Source organism: Poecilia mexicana, unplaced genomic scaffold (genome assembly GCF_051168715.1).
Source record: "Poecilia mexicana isolate PSO_F unplaced genomic scaffold, ASM5116871v1 scaffold_10, whole genome shotgun sequence".
NCBI classification, from domain to species: Eukaryota; Metazoa; Chordata; class Actinopteri; order Cyprinodontiformes; family Poeciliidae; genus Poecilia; species Poecilia mexicana.
Genome location: NW_028263379.1, coordinates 19,085,373 through 19,102,772, shown reverse-complemented (window position 1 = coordinate 19,102,772; position 17,400 = coordinate 19,085,373). Strand labels below are relative to the sequence as shown.

Below are 17,400 nucleotides of genomic sequence, written 5' to 3'. Positions count from 1 at the left end.
CAGGATGTGCGGTCACACACAGGCAGTTACTGAAGATATATAAAACACAATGAATACCCAGCTTTTCTAAACAGAAATATGCTTTTACTTTGGACACAAACGTGTAAACGCACCTCTTTGTAAGGTTTTTTTTTTTCCTCACAATACACATTTTAGTAATATAAACTTGACTGGTTTTAAAACAATACATTCTTAAACTTGGCCTAATGACCACCAACTTTCTCTGATCCCCAAATTCTAAAGTACCCCTACTATAAGAATAGAAAACATGCCTTTATGTGTTCATCACAATAACAGTCCTGCACTCTTAAACAGCTTAGAACTCACCCAAAAATCAGGAAATTATTTAAGATAGTATGGGTGCTAAATATAATACCACATATTTCATAAAAATCTAAGTATTTATTGAGGATTTTTAAAATTTGACTATAGATTGCAATGCTACCCAGTTCGGTAAAGTTTAGTTCAATTCACTATGTTTGTCATTTTGCAAAAATGTTTTAAAAGAGACTATATTTGTTCAAATTTCTCAAATGACCTGGCTGAAACTAAGAGAGATTTTATTTAAAACTGATTCTCTGGTTGTAGCTCTTCAATGAAGAGAGCATAGAAAATTAAGTTCATGACTCTTTAAATTAAATGTCCTTTCTTGTGAAATTGTCTAACTCAAACAGTCCCCATGCACCTTTGTAAAAACTAGAAAGACATATACTTTCTCCTTAAAAACGGACACATTTTGTTTAGTAAAGTTCAAATGGCAATTATTTAACAAATAATTTAGCCAATAAAAAAAAAGAAAAACAAATGTCTTTCTTAAAGCTTTCTGTTATTAAACAATTTCACACCATGAAAGCAGGAAAGTGTGTGAAGAGAGAATCTGCCCAAATAAGAGTCTGTAAAAAATGTATCTTTTTATTTTGACTTTTATATATTCCATTCTATAATTGTCAAACCTTTAGATTGGCACTGTCTTTTAGCTGTCTATGAGACAGCTTGCTGAATTCATTGTATTCCCTGATATATTTCTGCATTCCTTAAATTAGGACAATATAGCATGCTGAATCATAAAAGTAGACGAAATCATCTGGCAGTGTAAAAGTGGTGTGATTGTGACCCAGTTTCCAGGGAGGATGCATTACTTACGCACAGCTGCCTGTCTCTGCTGTTCCACACTTTGCCAGGCAGTCTGCCATTCATGAGCAGCTACAAACACATCCTAACAGCACAGCACTCTGTAGCTGCAGCATATGTAGCTTATTGCTCCAAAGCAGTACAGGTCACAAGAGGAAAAGCACATGGACTGAGATGTCCTTCAGTAGTGTTCATTTGCTCTCTTTATGTACAGATTTTAATGTGTGGACTATTTATATATTCAGAGTGATAAAGCAGAGAGGAATGGGGGTAATATTGAATATCAATCTGTACAATACTTTCTGCGAAGGCCAGAAGGCAGACACGTAGAGGGAGTGAAAAATGCAATGTTGGTACAGGCTGGGAGCAATTGGGAGCTGTGTAAATGTAGGTCCTAGTCTGTTTTGGTGAAAAATTGACTCAGGGAGCAAATGTATGTCACAATGTCTGTTATTTGTTTAGCCTGGGGTGTCTTTTTCTCTCCCAGTTTTAGGGAACATGACATTTTTGTCAGGTTGGCTTGTGCAATGCACTTTGTAGAAAACCAACAAGCAACAAGCAGTGCAGGTCATAGAATCAGGATAAAGGAAAATTCTCCACATGACATCACAATAATCTTGTGATAAGACCTTGTGATGTTTTACTATGGAATAAAAAAAGGAACATAAGGTGTTTAAGGTAATAATATGAGTGACTGTTAATGGGTCAGAGTAAAAGGTAATAATCAAAACAAAGATAGCTGATGTTATGTGTTTCTATTCTCACCAGTTCACATGTAGCTCTTTTATCAAGCATTGCTGTAAGAGGTTCAGTCTGTCAGTTTAAAGTTTGCCATGAGTTATTAGGTAGACATAAAAAAAAAATATGTGGAAGAAGGTGCTCTTGTCAGAAGAGGCCAAAACTCACCTTTTCGACCCACATTCAGAGTACTATCTGTGGAGAGGAAGGGCAACCTTGCACATAAAACACCAGCCCTCTTGGGGCGGTGCGTGGTGTAGCAGCAGTACACAGGGTGCCCATATGCAGAAGCTATTACTCCTCAAAACAGCCATGGGGGTTTGATTCCTGACCTTGGGACCTATGCAGCATGTCTTCTTTGCTTCTCTCTCTCTCTACCCATTCCTTGTCTAATATACTACAAATAAAGATGAAGCAGCGCTACAAAATATTCGATGAAAAACACCATCCTACAGTAAAACATGGCTGTGGTAGCGTTGTGCTGATGAATGCCTATTTTTCAGCAGTGAAAGAAATTTTGTGGTTGATGGGAAGATAAAGGCTGTATCTTCTGTATCTATAAAAGAAAGTTATAGTTCATTTAGGTTTTATGCCATTCCCAAATTTCAACATGGGTAAATTAAAGACATTTTGAGACAATCTGCATCTGTTTGCCAAACAGATATCAATGTTTCAATATTTCTTCTGCATACCACTAAAAGTAGCCCAAGTGCAAGTGATTTCCACTACAATTTAAGAACCATGGGGTTTAGAACAAAGCATTTCCGTGCGTCAGTGCGGCTTTTACAAAGTTGAGACCTAAATCCAATTAAAAACCATGTGGCAAAACTTGAAAACATGGTCGCTTTGCATACAATCTTACCTTGGATTCAGAGGAGAAGCTGGTAGAGGCATACCACAAAAGACTTGCATCTGTGATTGCAAAAAAGCATACTTTGCTAACTTTTCAGATTGTCATTTGTAAAAATACAAGAAAATCCATCCATCATTTTCTTCCCATGTTACAAGTATACACTACAGGGTGTTGCTCTATCATGTCAAATCCCAACAAACACTTTGATATGAGTGTTTGTTGTTATGATGTGATTTTATGATCACATCATAAAATGTGTAAAAAGTGAAAGGCTGCGGCAGGGTTTTTAAAAGGCACAGTACCTTGATAAGCTTGGGTATAAAGAGCACAGCTTCTTTTTAACTGGATATGACCTTTTTATTTTCAGCATACTGATGAGAACTTTCCACAGTGAGCTTACTATACCATTGGTTGTGCTGTTAGACCTGTTATAGCAAGAATTTCCCGCAAGAGCTGGAGACTTACATTAATACAAGATTTAGTTGAAACCCATGTGCAAACAGTTGGAGTGTGTTTCAGAGGCAGTCCATTATACTGACCTATTTTCACAACTTTAACTCAAGTGCCCATGGCGACGTAACCAATTCATATGAAGGTAATTAGGCTTTTCCTGGGCATGAGTCACCACTATTAGTCAGTATAAATTTCTGAGCCTGTTGTTCCATGTCTGTGCCCAAAATCTAGGTTCCTAATATCAGAGGACAGCTTCTCTAGCCTGCAAGTCTGTGATTTGTTGAAACGTTACCTAAATAAATGTCAAAGCAAGCAAGGTTACATAGTGGATATTTATATTCTTATGCATCGGTGAAGTAAACTCATATATTCCATTTGAAAGCCCAAGAATTTTAATGCTTTACAAGCACTGGAAAAAAAAACCTCTACCCACACCCAGAATAATTAAAGATTTCTAATGTTGCCTGAATGCAAAAAAGTGTGAGCCAACAGGCACCATTAGAGGCAAACCAATGTTTCATTATTATTACTTACATAATGGAAAACAGGCATGCTTTAACTTAGAAGAATGTGGCAGTGTGTAATGTCATGGATTTGATCTTTTCAGCTTTTTAGTTTGTGGTATTGATTTGTGACCCCCACAGTCATTGTTTAAAATATGCAAAAAATATCTACAATACGATTTTAGCAAGTCATAATAAGAAGGTGTCTTAGTGGACAGTATGGCAAGTTGTGGTACATCTCAGGCCACCCACACTGAGGAGATTTCAGCAGATCCAGAAAGAAGATGGGTGAATCAGCTCTTCAATTCAATGTCTAGCCAATATCTGGCTTATATCACAGCACATTCATGTGTCAAAAAGACCCAGTCAAAATTTCAAACCTAAATATAATTTAGAATTTTGGGCAGCACTTAAAAACTTGATGTGCAGAAATACTAACATATCAAACACAAACAGGAATAGGCAAAAAAAAAATGTTGTCTCTAGAAGCATGATGCACATTTTCAGGTTCAGAAGTTCCTGAACAATATGCACACCACATTCTTCCATATTTTCCTTCTTTTTCTTTACTATTATCTGCTACTTTGTGTTGGCATTAGGGCTGTTGTAAACGAATATTTTAGTAATCGAGTAATCTATCGATTATTCTTACGATTAATCGAGTAATCGGATAAAAAAAAATATAAAATGAAATATTGGTAAATCTGGCATAATACCGGTGTTACTATCAGATATCAATATCAGTCCAATTTTTCATATTTGAGCATCCCTAACAGTTGCTTTTTTTGTAGTTTAGAAAACTAACCTGTAACAATAATAGCTCACTTTCTAAGTTAACCAGAAGAAAAGTTATAGAAAAATCTGAAATTATATTGAATTTAATAACAAAGAGGCAGGCTCACAAATATGCTTATAAAAAATGTCTACAATCCAGCTTTTAGTTTATGTATTCATCTTCAGTGAGTTTAATAGATTAATTAAACTCACTTTGCCACCTAACCTGTCACGCTTTGGGTTTGAAAATACGGGAAATGCCGCCTGGAGTGGGAGGAGAGGGCGAATGAACGAACGTAAGATGGGGTGGAGGGGAGGAAATAGACCAGCGGACTGACGAACCGTTAGACCGGGGGACGAACACGGGGGGAAGCAATACGGGATATTTACGACACCTTCACTGGTCACACTCAGAAACTCATCTACCAGCCATGTACGATGCGCTCCGCCACCCGTTTCTTCAGACCGGGATATGAAATTTATTGTGCGGTTCGTCGGTAAAGCTACATTTACACGGTAAGCATCAGCTACTCAGCCGCCCGCCCTGCTCAGGCTATCCGCTCACCTCAGCGCTCTTCCCGCCGTTCGCTTTCAACCAGCAGCCCCGGAGGAGAAATGCTGCCGTACTCCAGGCATTCCCCCAGTCATTTTAAGGTCGGGCATTATCATCAATCAATAAAATCCCCACGGGCCAATCTTGAAAATTGGACTTTATGCCGCTGAGACTTAGCTTTTGTCAACAACTCAGAGGCGGAAGTGAGAGCTTCGCGCAACGCAAATGAAGTCCCGGCCGGAACACGGTGCGCTAACTAATAAAACATAAATTAACGAAGCTTCGAGGCAGGTAAATTTTCCTCGAGGAATTTTAGTAATCGAGGTACTCGAATCATTCGAGGAATCGTTTCAGCCCTAGTTGGCATATCACAAAACGCTCCAACCAAGTACATGGAAGTTTGCAGTTAAAATATGACGAAATGTGAAAAAGCTTAAGAGGTATTATTTTTGCAAGGAACAGTAAACTAAACAAAAGGTCAACCTTCGCAATATTAATTTACTCTTTGTTTGAATTACATTAGCTCTTTACTACTGCCACTAAGGCCCAGCTGATCAATAGATGTAAAGGTTGTGAGCTGAGAAAGAGAAATTAATTACCAGCAAAGAATGTGAAGTTGCCCATTTATTTGACATATTTATTCAGAAACAAAATGTGAATCCTGTGAGAGTTTATGCACGAATTGTACTTTATGAGTGAGACTGAGAACAAGTCAGTGTTTCTTAATCTTCACAACATTGTTTCTGACCAATTAATACAAAAACATAGCTGCTGTGACTTGCTTGAGGTCATACTGAGAAACAACAAGCAGACTGAAGTCACAGAAGCAGCTTGTTCCAATTTTCAGACTGTAACGACTCAAAGTAATGATTGTTTGATAAAAAAAACTGGCTACATCTGTCTCAAGCAGAGGCACTTTAGTGGGGACAAACCACCAAAGGGATTTACATATTCAGAAGATTTGAACTCATGATAAGCTCATTATGAAGAACATGTGCTTGAGCTGTGAGTGTGTCTGTGTGTCGAAACCCAGTCTAAAGACTAAATACTGATTTCCTAATATAGTCAGACTAAAAGCAGTAAAACGGTGCTGCTTATCCTCTAAACTGGATTGTATTAATCTACTAATCACACAGCATTTCTTTAACTGCTTCTCCCCAGCTGCACTGTGGCAATTAAGACCCTAATGTTCTTTTCTTTGGCTACTGTGTTATTTCTACCCTTGTTCTCTTGGTTGAACTTTGATCTCAGTACGATAACCTGGGTCTTGTTGCCTTTAATGTCCTGTAATTGTTGCTGCTCTTTCCTGTTTTACTGTGTACTTCTTTATGACACATGGTTAATCACAATCTTTCATCCCTGCTTTCTCACCACATATGGTATCATTTTACAGTATAGAAATCATTCAAATAAAAGTAGTGGCAACACAGACTGCATAGTGTGTTCCTCATGTGGATACCCATTTTAAACATTGGATCTCATTGTTGTTAGGTGTAAGCACCTTTTCACTAATTGACACTTTTTGTTAGCTTCTAGGTAAGTTAATTCCTCAAAATATTAGCATACTAGGTTCCCTTAAGCCCTGGCCAAAAGTTGTTGAATGACACCCAAACATTAGTTAAAAAAGAACATAAAAAGAAAGTTCTTCAGTTTTATGAAATATTTATTCAAAAGGGAAAACATCAAAATGATTTGTCATTGGTTTAAATTTAAAATAATATAAATTTTTTTAATCAGGTTTATAAATAAGACAATGAAAACAACCCAAATGTAATGTGCTGCCATCTGCTGGTGGTGAAATGTTATAACAGGCAAGTAAAACGCAAATGAAAATAATGAAAAAAATAAAAGAAAACAACACAAGCTAAATTTCTTTAGCTTTTTTTTTCTTGTTGTTGTGAGAGCTGGGCCAATACGATCTGTTTAGCTTGATTTAATATGCAAAAACTTGATTTTGAAGGATTTATAGTGTGTACTCACTGTGACTGATGGTGAATGTTGTGGCTATTCACCAGCAACGTTATACACTTGTAATATTGGAAACTCCGCCTTTCCGACCAGGTCCACGGCTCTCTTCACCGGCTGCTAAACGAAGCAAGTCCCTGACAGTATTTTCCTACTTCCTCCCTATTTAAGCCAATCATGTTGTGTTTAGTCACACGAGTTCGTGGTTTTACCCAATCAGAAGCCGCAAAACAAAATGTAGGCGTGAGCGCCAACTGTAGCAGCTGACTGACTTTCCTGCGCAGTGTTGGTGTCTGGAGTTTGACCACTGTCAAAGGAAAGGACATGTCTATTTCTCAGGACCCAAACGGAGGACTGACTTGAAACAGCAGGTCACGAGACAATCACCAGAGATACTTCACTAACTTTTGAAATAAACCGGAAGGTGAGCGGGCCACAATAATTATTGTTAGCATTATTAGCTACAAAGCGCTAGGTTATCTTGCTGTAGTGATGTGTTAAATGGCACAGCAACGTCTGTTATTCTTATATAACAGTGGCGGTTCTCACAGCTGCAGCTGGACTCAAATGCTTCCCAATAAGTTCAAGGATGTCACCTTCTCCGGCTAGCTATTCAGTTTAGCTTGATGTTGTCTGAAACAGACTGACAGACAACACGACGAGGCTCAAACACTGATAAAAGTTTTAACTTAGACAACCTAAGCTACCAATCAATCACAGATTTCTGGCTGAATTAAACTGTGCTATGTGGTACAGAGTAAAGGCTTGAAAACCTTATGATCAGCTGTCTTAGCATTTCAAAACCCACAAAGCATCATTGTAAAAATCAAAATGATTTACGGCGTGTTGCTGCACAAGTAGTTTTGCTAGCTGGTTACAGTGGAATAAATGATTGTGTGTTCAGGTTCAGAAAGTGAAAGTGCTTTTGGAAACGTGTCCCTTTTCAATGTTTCTTGTTTATCATTGTTTAGGTGTGCGACGTGAACATATTCACTAAAGTGGTTTATTTACGCATCTCTACTGAGACCATGATTGGGTTTACTGTCTCAAACAGAAAATAGACAAATGATTTGAACAGCATCAATATTTCTCAGACCTCAGCTTCTTTACCTAAATCTGGGAGTCTGCAAACAAATATTTAACTATCTGGATGTAAAGTTAAAACATATAGCGCCTTTCAAAAGTAGACACTATTGGTTTACCTTTTCACATTCTTGCTACATTCCAAAACAAAATGAAGTCTTTACCAATTTAAACCACTTCATTGTGTCTCTGGCTTTGTATTTATTAGCAGTTTAGACGCTGGAAGGTGGACCTCTTCTCTGAATTTAGCTCCACCCACCTTTTCTGAAGTTTAATCTTACTAAAGAGAAGCATCATGCTGTCAGCATGACGATGTTGTGTTCAGGATCATTGTATCCATTATTAGTTTTCCATCATATTTGGCATTTTGCATGTTGATCAAAAAGTTCAGTTTTCGACTCAACAGATGTTCCCACCTGAGTTGTGAATCTCTGCTGCACCTCCAGGGCCTCTGACTGCTACTTTGCTTAAAGCTACATTGACCAGAACAGCTGTATTTATAATGAGATTAAATATCACTGTTTAGGTAACTTTTGATTGCATTAGGTTGCACCAGATTTCACAAATTTCAGATCTGTATTCAAAAAATAAAAATCCAATATCGCTGCAGTGTACTACTTTGTGTTGGTCAGTCACAAAAATCCTAATAAAAATACTTTAAAGTTTGTGGTTTTAAGACGAAGAAGTTCAAGGGGTTTGAATATCTTATTTAATTTTTTATTATGATGCAAGTCAGATCAGACATGGATCATAAGTCTGATCTCTGAAGGTTTAATTATTGATATGTTTAGTGATGTAATCATTTCTGACAGTCACCCGGCTCTTCCTCTCTCAGACATCTCAATGAACTCTTATAAATAATAAAGTCTTAAGTTGACTTTTCTTTTTTTTCTTTTTTTTTTTCAGCCATGGATCCTTCATCTCCAAGCAGCCTGTCCACACCAAAGCTCAGCCCTTCATCTCCAACCTCCATGAGGCCTGGAACTTCCTCGCTCGGCTCATCGGCGAGCTCCTCCACCCCTGAGCCGAAGAGGCACAAAGTCACGATGCCGACGCCTGCGACCACTCCGTCACCTCCTCCCTCCGCCGCCTCGCCTCAGACGTCTCCGCGGCTTCATTCTCGCTCTTCCTCCCTCTCCACACTGACAACTTCATCTCGCTGCCAGCCCACCAGAAGCTTTTCGCAGCCGGGCAGATCGCAGCTCAACGCAGCAGCATCAACAGGAAGTCTTCTTAATGGGTCATCGGCTGCTGCGGTGCCTCCATCGCCTGTCTCACCTGAACCAGGTGGAAAACTCAGACCTTTGAGCTCAAACACAAGCTTTCTAACGTGGTTTCACTTTGCAGTTTTTCTGCAATCAGTGCAGCCAACACTCCCAGACGCCGTTGGGTTTCCATAACAAACAGACATGCAAAGCAGCCGCTCCCTTTCTGCTGACCTTCAGAGAAACACCAGGGTCCCTCTTTAGTTCTTCTCTGCTGTCCATGTCTCATGTTGCCATATAATGGGCAAAGATCTCTTATTCACATCGCTTGTAGCATATTTTAACTGTTTAAAACAACTTAAGATATCAAGATGTATTGCTACAAAGTGTGAAAATATCACTTCACGAAAAGTGTGAGCCTATCAAATTGATACAAGCCTTACAATGTAACTAACAAGGAAAAGTTAAAACTGACCTTTTGAATAATTAAGACTTGATGTTACCTTTAGCAAGGCAGCAGCTGCTTACTGTATTAAACTAATAGTTATTTTAGGGTTCAGAGAGAGCGGTAAAGTATGAGCAGTGTTCCAGGACAGCACAAGAGGACATCTAATGTGTGTCACTGGATGTCGTCAGTATTTTCTTTAGCTCACCCACACCCAGACAGACATTCGATCCACTCAGCAGTATCACCTACAACCATTGGAAGTATTAAATCACAAAAAAGGTTTACAGAACCTTTATTTTAACCTAAATGTTTTTGTTTATTGATGTCTAACCTCCCCTGGGAGGCAGCCTAATGATCATTTACTGAATGAGGAGGATTGTGAGAACAGAATAAGGAGCTTTTAAGTGTTTTTATTTTACATACTCAATTTTTCTTCAACTTTTTCCCTTTTTGTTACTTTATAGCCACAAACTTTAGGGTATTTTGTTGTGTCCGTGTGTGACTAAGCCACACAAAGTAGTTTGTAACTATGAAGTGGAAGGAAATGGTGCCTGGTTTTCAAGCTTTGGTTTTTACAAATGAAAATATCAAAGGTTTTTGCCTGAGTCGTGATGTAGGTATTTTACCTCATGTTTCAACCAACTATGCACATTTACCTTTGCCCATTCCTATTTGCAACATAGCTCGAGCTCAGTTAGATTGGTTGGTTTGTGTCTGTGATCATCTTTTTTTTAAAGAGGTGCTACAGATTATCTGTTGGGTTCAGCAGAGAATCTGTTGATGCCAACATTAAACTGTTATTATCTAACAAATAGTCCTGTTACTCAGTCTGGCGTAGATGAAGAGCCTCGTGTTTGTACGTTTGCAGTTGTGCCATACACTTTTCCATTTTCAGATGATGTCTTGAACAGTGCTGTGTGAGATGCTCAAATCACAGGATATTGTGTTGTTGTATCTTAGTCTAAACTCTTACCAGTACTGCCATCACTGATGAAGAAAAGCATACAGACAGGATGATGCTACCACAACCGTCTTTCGCCATGGGATAGTGGTTTTTAGTTTAATTATAGTGTCGTCTGACCAGAGCAGTGGGAAATTAAAATATACACACGCCACACATTTCAGATTTTACTTGTGTATTTTTATAAAGCCTTTTCAAGGCTTATTTGTCATGATCAGTCACTTAAGACCCTAATAGACTATACTGCTTTGTTTCCGGTTAGCGAATCTGGAGGACATCAAAAAAGTATTAATACTCTCTTACATACCTCTTTTTATTTTTTATGCATTATTACAAATAGGCATTTTTACCGCACGTCTCAGATATCATAATTCTATGACCCATAAAACTTAAATCAAAGTAATCAAAATCATCAGAATTTGTGTGTGTGTGTGTGTTTTTCCAGATGAGTCAGAGGAGGATGTCCGTTTTGAGGATTTGGAGGAGAGAGCAAAGTCAGGTGATGCTAAAGCACAAACAAAGGTCAGTGAACATGCTCCAGATTGTCGACCATATGTTGAAAACAGAGCAGCTCAGCTGAGTCATGATAATGTTTATAGTTTAGCCCCACTACGGACAGATCAGCTGAACGTGTGTATGTGCGTTTCCAGATGGGCCGTTACTTTCTGGCCTTGGCAGAAGAAAGCGATGAAGAGCTGAATAACTGCACAGCGGTCACATGGCTGATCCAAGCTGCTAAACAGGGCCGCAGAGATGCTGTCAAACTGCTGCAGCAGTGCTTAAAATCCAGGAAAGGTGACCAAAAAGTCCATCAAGCTACTTCTGTTTTCAGAGTGACGGCAGAAATCCTACTTTTTTACTACGAGCTTTTTTATGTTGCTTCTGTACTTCAGGAATCACTTTGGAGAACTTTGAGGAGGTTAAGAAGTTATGCACCGAGTCACGTTTTGAGAGAGGAGTCAGGAAAGCAGCTCTGCTCATGTACTTTAAGCTGAACCCAGAGAAGAAGAAGTCTGTGGCGGTTTCTGAGCTGCTGGAGAACGTGGAGCATGTTCACACAGAACCAGGTGCAAAAAGGAAAACTTTTACACAATTTAAGCTTTTTTTCCTCTGCCTTTTTTGTCAATTATTTACTTCCATTTTGTGCTTTAGGCAAACCCATCTGCTCAGGCCCACTCAACAGCTCTGCTAAGAAACAAAGGCGAGTCCTGGAGACGATGGTCTCCAGAGAAGGTTTGTATATTTTAACATGTAGTGACTCATTTTCATTGGTAAAGAGGACTGTTATGTAAAATTTGCATTTTGCAGGATTTATAATTCCACTTGGGTCTCAACTGCTTATAAAATGCGCTAAAAAAAACATCAATATGTTGGCGATAAATTAATGTTTTTTGGTGTCTGGAAAAAGGGCTATTTAAAAAAACTCCGGATTAAGTCACAGTTGACGGGCACTGCGCCGTTACCTAGCAACCCAAACATAATAGGTCCCCTTTAAATCGTGCATGATGGAATGATTATTTATTTAAGGTTTCCCATTATGGATTGTTTATGTTAATGTAACTTTTTTTTTTTTTTAAGTGAGTCTATAGGTTTTCTTTTTTCCTTTCATTGCAGCCAGTTCTCACGTGGGTCTGGATGACTTTGTTGAGATGACAAAGAAATATGCTCAGGGTATTGCACCGTCACCCGTCATGGCCGCTGCAGCAGATGATGATGATGATGACGATGATGATGTGGTAGTGAAAAATCCAAATGAACTGCCGCTTCATCAGAAGGTAAGTGAGTGTTCCTCGCAAATATTTCTACACAATTTACAAGTTTGTTTTACGCATCTGTATGAGAATTGTGTGTAACACATTTGTGAAGTTAAACTTGCCAGTAGTTTATTTTATATATAGCGTGTTTTTTGGTCAATTTGAGCATTTATAAACCCTCAACAAACAGAAATGCTTACATCATGTGTGTCTCTCTCAGCTGCTGAAGTTCCCTCTGTACGCGCTGCTGGAGATAAAAGAGCATCTCATCGACTGGGCGTCGCGGGCCGGCATGCAGTGGCTCAGCGCCCTCATCCCCACTCACCACGTTAATGCGCTCATCTTTTTCTTCATCATCTCCAACCTCACGATTGAGTTCTTCATCTTCCTCATCCCGCTGCTGATTTTCTACCTCTCCTTCTTCTCCATGATCATCTGCACACTGCGGGTATTTCAGGTTGGTTATGACTTGCTCTCTTTTTTGACAACGCCCAGTCTGTGTTTTAGATTTGTGAAATATTGAAGAAATAACAAGTTCACATTTAAAAAACGTGTTTGTCTTTTCTAGAATTCAAAGGCATGGGAAAATTTCCGAGCTCTCACAGACTTGCTCGCTCATTTTGAGCCTGGTCTGGATCTGGAGCAGGCCGAGACCAACTTTGGATGGACACACTTGGAACCTTACTTGTAAGGTCACCTCTGTTTGCTGTTTTTTATTTGCCCTGTTGTTGTTTCAACTGGGTTTCAAACTTTTAGGTCCAATTCTTTTTTTGAATGATATGATATGACACCTTCTTTGGTGTCTTTGTCAGTGCCAAGGTACCAACCAACATGCTGAGTTATTTCTGCGAAATGTGTCCAGAAAAGTGTCTGAATTTAGTCTGAATTATGACAGCAATTTGTTGATGGCTTCAACAAGTTTGTGGTCCGGGTTCAACATGCTGAGGCACATTTGCTCAGACATTATATTTGTACATTCAGTCCTGTATGTGTATTTTGACCCTTGTTTCCGTTTTCTCTCAGGTACTTCCTGCTCTCAGTGGTCTTCGTTGTGTTCTCCTTCCCTGTTGCCGATAAATCCTGGGTCCCCTGTTCAGAGCTGGCTGCCATCGCTCTTTTCTTCACCATCACGGCCTTCCTCAGCCTCCACGCCTCTGCTCAGCTCTTCGCTCGTAAAGCTCTTCTCACTGAGGTCCTTTCGGGAGCATGCTCCCTCACTCAGCTGCTGCCCGACTCCTTCTGGCTCTTCCGAATCTTTGGGAAGACGTTCGTCACAGTGCCTCTCGGAGATGCCGTGGTCTTAAATCTTGGCATACCGTGGCTTTTGTACGGACACCTCTTCTATCTCCTCTTCCGCATGGCCCAGCTGAAAGGCTTCAAGGGAACCTACCTGTGCCTGGTGCCCTACTTGGTTTGCTTCACCTGGTGTGAGCTTTGCTTGGCGTTCCTCAATAACGCCTCAGCCATAGGATTGATCCGGACTTGTATAGGCTACTTCCTGTTCCTGTTTGCCCTGCCTGTTCTCACACTGGGTTTGGCTGCCATGATTATGATCCAGTTAGTGCAGTGGTTTCTGACCCTGGAGGTAACAAAGATGGTGGTGACACTGATTGTCTGCTTTGTGCCCGTGGTGTTGAGGCTCTGGACTCGCTTCAGCCTCAACCCCATCGTGGTTTTGAGGTCTTTGTCACGGAGCAGCATCGTCAAGCTCATCCTGGTGTGGCTGAGTGCGGTGGTGCTTTTCTGCTGGATGTATGTCTACAGGTCTGAAGGAATGAAGGTGTACAACTCTACCCTGACATGGCCTGAATACAGCAACCTCTGTGGGCCATTGGCCTGGAAGGAGTCCAACATGGCCCAAACTCAGATTCTCTGCTCCCACCTGGAAGGACACAGAGTCACCTGGACGGGACGCTTTAAATATGTCCGTGTGACGGAAATCGAGAATGGGCCGCAGTCGACTATCAACCTGTTTCCTGTTTTTCTAGGAAACTGGATGCGGTGTCTGTATGGAGAACCCTATCCGGTGTGTGATGAGGGGAAACAAAACACAGCTGCTGAGCCCCAACCGCTGCCGGCTCCAGCTCCTCCTCAAGAAGATCCACTTTGCAAACTGAAAACCCTGGCCAAGCACGAGTGCCACGTCAAACGCTTTGACCGGTACAAGTTTGAGGTCACCCTGGGAATGCCACTTGAGAGGAAGACTAAGAACGGGACAATCATAGAGGACGAAGATGCAACCAAGGACATAGTCTTGCGGGCGAGTAATGAGTTCAAGTCTGTGCTTTTACACCTGAACGCCGGCAGTCTGGTGGAGTTCAGCACCATCCTGGAGGGCCGTTTGGGCTCCAAGTGGCCCGTGTTTGAGATGAAGGCCATCCACTGCGTGTCCTGCGGGGATGCCCGCGTTCCCAAACGCAAACAGTTCAAGATTGAGCACGACTGGAGGCGCACAGCTCAAAACGCCCTCCAGTTTGGGTTCGACTTCTTCTTCAACCCCTTCCTGACCGCTCGGCTAGAGGAGCAGTCGGACACCGAAACAGAGATGGTGGTGCAGGAAGACGCATAGAGGGAAAACGACTCTTAAGCAGAAGAGGCCTCGTAATAATAAAGCTATCGAAGAACACTAATGATTGTACGACACCAACCTATCTGCAATATTGGTTATTTACTACAAGGAACAAACAGATCCTCAGCCATTTACTGTCTTCTAAAAGCCCTCACACTTCCTGGACATCGTCACATTGGTTACATTACAACCTCAACCGTACCTCACTGGGGATCAACAGCTGAAGATCTGTCTGATTTTTGTGTTGGCTTATTTTTGGTTAACACAAAATAAGCTCTGATCTAAGGCATGCTATGCTAGGTCTTGCTATACGTTTGTGGTCATTGAAAGGTGAACGTCTCGCACATCCTCAAGTCTTTCAAAGATCAAAAGATTTGAATTTCTCTCTATTTAGCTCAATTCATCCTCCTACTGACTACTGACCATACTGCCTCCATGTTTAACCATAAGGAGCAGTGATAGCATTTTATCACACATTTTTGCATGGAGATCATAAAGTTCAGTTTTGGTTTCATATGACTGGAGCACCTTTTTCCACATGATTTCTGTATCCTATACATTTTTGCAAAACCTTAAACAGTTTTTAGGGTTTACTTTCACCCTCAAATAGTTAAGTTTTCCACCTGAGCTGTGAATCATTGCTGCTCCTCCAGAGTCACTTTTTGTTTCTTCTCTAGGCCCGTCATGATGACATTTTGCTGGATAATAAAAAAGAAACTGCTATAAATGATAGTGTTGTTTTGAGACCATTTTCAAGTAATATATTGATAATGTGATAATGGCATAATAATAATGCAAGTTCTCTTTCAAAGGCTAATAAACTTTGCTTTTGTACAGGAAACACTGAAACCAAAATAAAACACAGCCAAAAACAATAAATAAAGCAGAAATAAAAACCTTGCATAACCCAAACCATGAATAAAATGGATTATTGAGCTCATTTTAATTTAATATGCGATTAAGTGCTTATTGTGACAGTTTTATTGCTCTCCCTATCCAGCCTGTCATCTTAGATGGACGGCCATGTCTTGTGCCATAATCTTTAGATATTGGGTTTATAACAGTAAACTGCCCCACAATGTAATCTTTAACCTGTCTGCTGCACTTCTTGGTCTTCATGATGGATTGAGAATGAGATTGATTTCAACATTTCAGAAAGAAATTGGTTACTCTGTATCGGAGTAAAGGAGGATGAATGCATACAACGCAAGATAATCAAGAATAATGCTGCATTTCTTTCACTTCCTAATTATGCCCTGTTTTTGTTGGTCTATCACATAAAAGAAAAACATAAACATAGATTGACGCTGGTGCTTGTAATGTGACATATTGTGAAAAGTTCATTAGGGTGTGAATACTTTTACAAGGCTCAATAAATCTGCCAATATGAGTTTGAGTTCTTACAGCTTTTGAGCCAAAACATAAACATGACAGGAGGCAGAGTGGACATACAAAGCGATCATGATTTACTGCCTATTGCTACAAGTTTGCTGAGTTATTTAGAAACATTTCATCCAGTTGAAGTTTCTTGTGTGCTAACATTAGAGTTAATCAAGTGATTTTTTATTTTTGTTGCTATTCAGACATGTTCGCCTTTAAATCTCATATTTGGTGGTCAAAATCTTCAGTATTAAGATTTTCTGGGTTCCACTGTGGACTGCTCCATCTGTTCTAGATAATCCTAGAATTATTGAAGGACACACTGTTTGAAGGGTATAGTCTTTGTTTTTTTTTTATCAACACTAAATTATTTAACAGTGCTCAGTACATGGTGATTTTTTTTTCTTTTTGTGGTTAGATTTCAGATTCTTCACCTCAAATACAGTTAGGGGTGGGGGAAAAGTCTTTTTCCCCCTACAGATTTTGTTCTGTTTTTGCTTTTTTTTTTTTTTCTAAATCAAATGTAATATTTCAGATACTCAAATAACCTTTCATTTTAAAAACTTGAATAGTCAGATCAAGATTTTATTCATAAAAGAAAAAATATATCCAAGTCAATCTTGTTCTACGTGAAAAAGTAATTGCCCCACATCATAATTTTTTAGATAAAAATGAACAGAATTTGAAAGGGGGCAATATTGTAAGTTTAACAGCTTCGCAATACTGTTTTCGCCTGTTTTATTATCCCATGTTTGTTTCCAACAGTGTTTGTCTACATCTCTGCTGTGCAGGGATTTAATATACTGAACATTTAGTCCCTGCTTGAGGGTCTGTTTTGGATGTCACTACTGTTTTCTGTACTGTGACCCATAAATATGTTAAAACAATAGCTCTTGGTCGTTTTTATTGAAAACTGCTAAAGCTGACTTAGAGGTCTCCATTTCAGTGTAATTTGTGTAAAGCCACATTTTAAATTTCTTAGTACCTCAAAGTCTGTGGTGTTACTGCCTGCCTTTAGCAAGTAGTGGTA

The 17,400-nt window shown here is 39.6% G+C and overlaps 1 protein-coding gene across 1 annotated transcript; it reads left to right on the top strand.

Moving 5' to 3' along the window:
• Positions 1 to 7,204: 7,204 nt before the first annotated feature.
• Positions 7,205 to 17,259, top strand: wfs1b (Wolfram syndrome 1b (wolframin)). The gene is made up of 10 exons (XM_015004547.2): positions 7,205 to 7,394; positions 8,960 to 9,340; positions 11,113 to 11,189; positions 11,318 to 11,462; positions 11,561 to 11,734; positions 11,820 to 11,900; positions 12,282 to 12,442; positions 12,642 to 12,878; positions 12,990 to 13,108; positions 13,445 to 17,259. The coding sequence occupies exons 2-10, from the start codon at positions 8,962 to 8,964 to the stop codon at positions 14,988 to 14,990; spliced, it is 2,919 nt and encodes a 972-aa protein (XP_014860033.2). The 5' UTR covers positions 7,205 to 7,394; positions 8,960 to 8,961; the 3' UTR covers positions 14,991 to 17,259.
• The last annotated feature ends 141 nt before the right edge of the window (positions 17,260 to 17,400 follow it).

Excerpts from the sequence above, each read along its gene's own strand:
- wfs1b (XM_015004547.2), top strand. The coding sequence starts at position 8,962 with ATGGATCCTTCATCTCCAAGCAGCCTGTCCACACCAAAGCTCAGCCCT. Across the intron at positions 12,443-12,641 it reads AACTGCCGCTTCATCAGAAG|CTGCTGAAGTTCCCTCTGTA; the intron begins GTAAGTGAGTGT and ends TGTCTCTCTCAG. Across the intron at positions 13,109-13,444 it reads ACACACTTGGAACCTTACTT|GTACTTCCTGCTCTCAGTGG; the intron begins GTAAGGTCACCT and ends GTTTTCTCTCAG.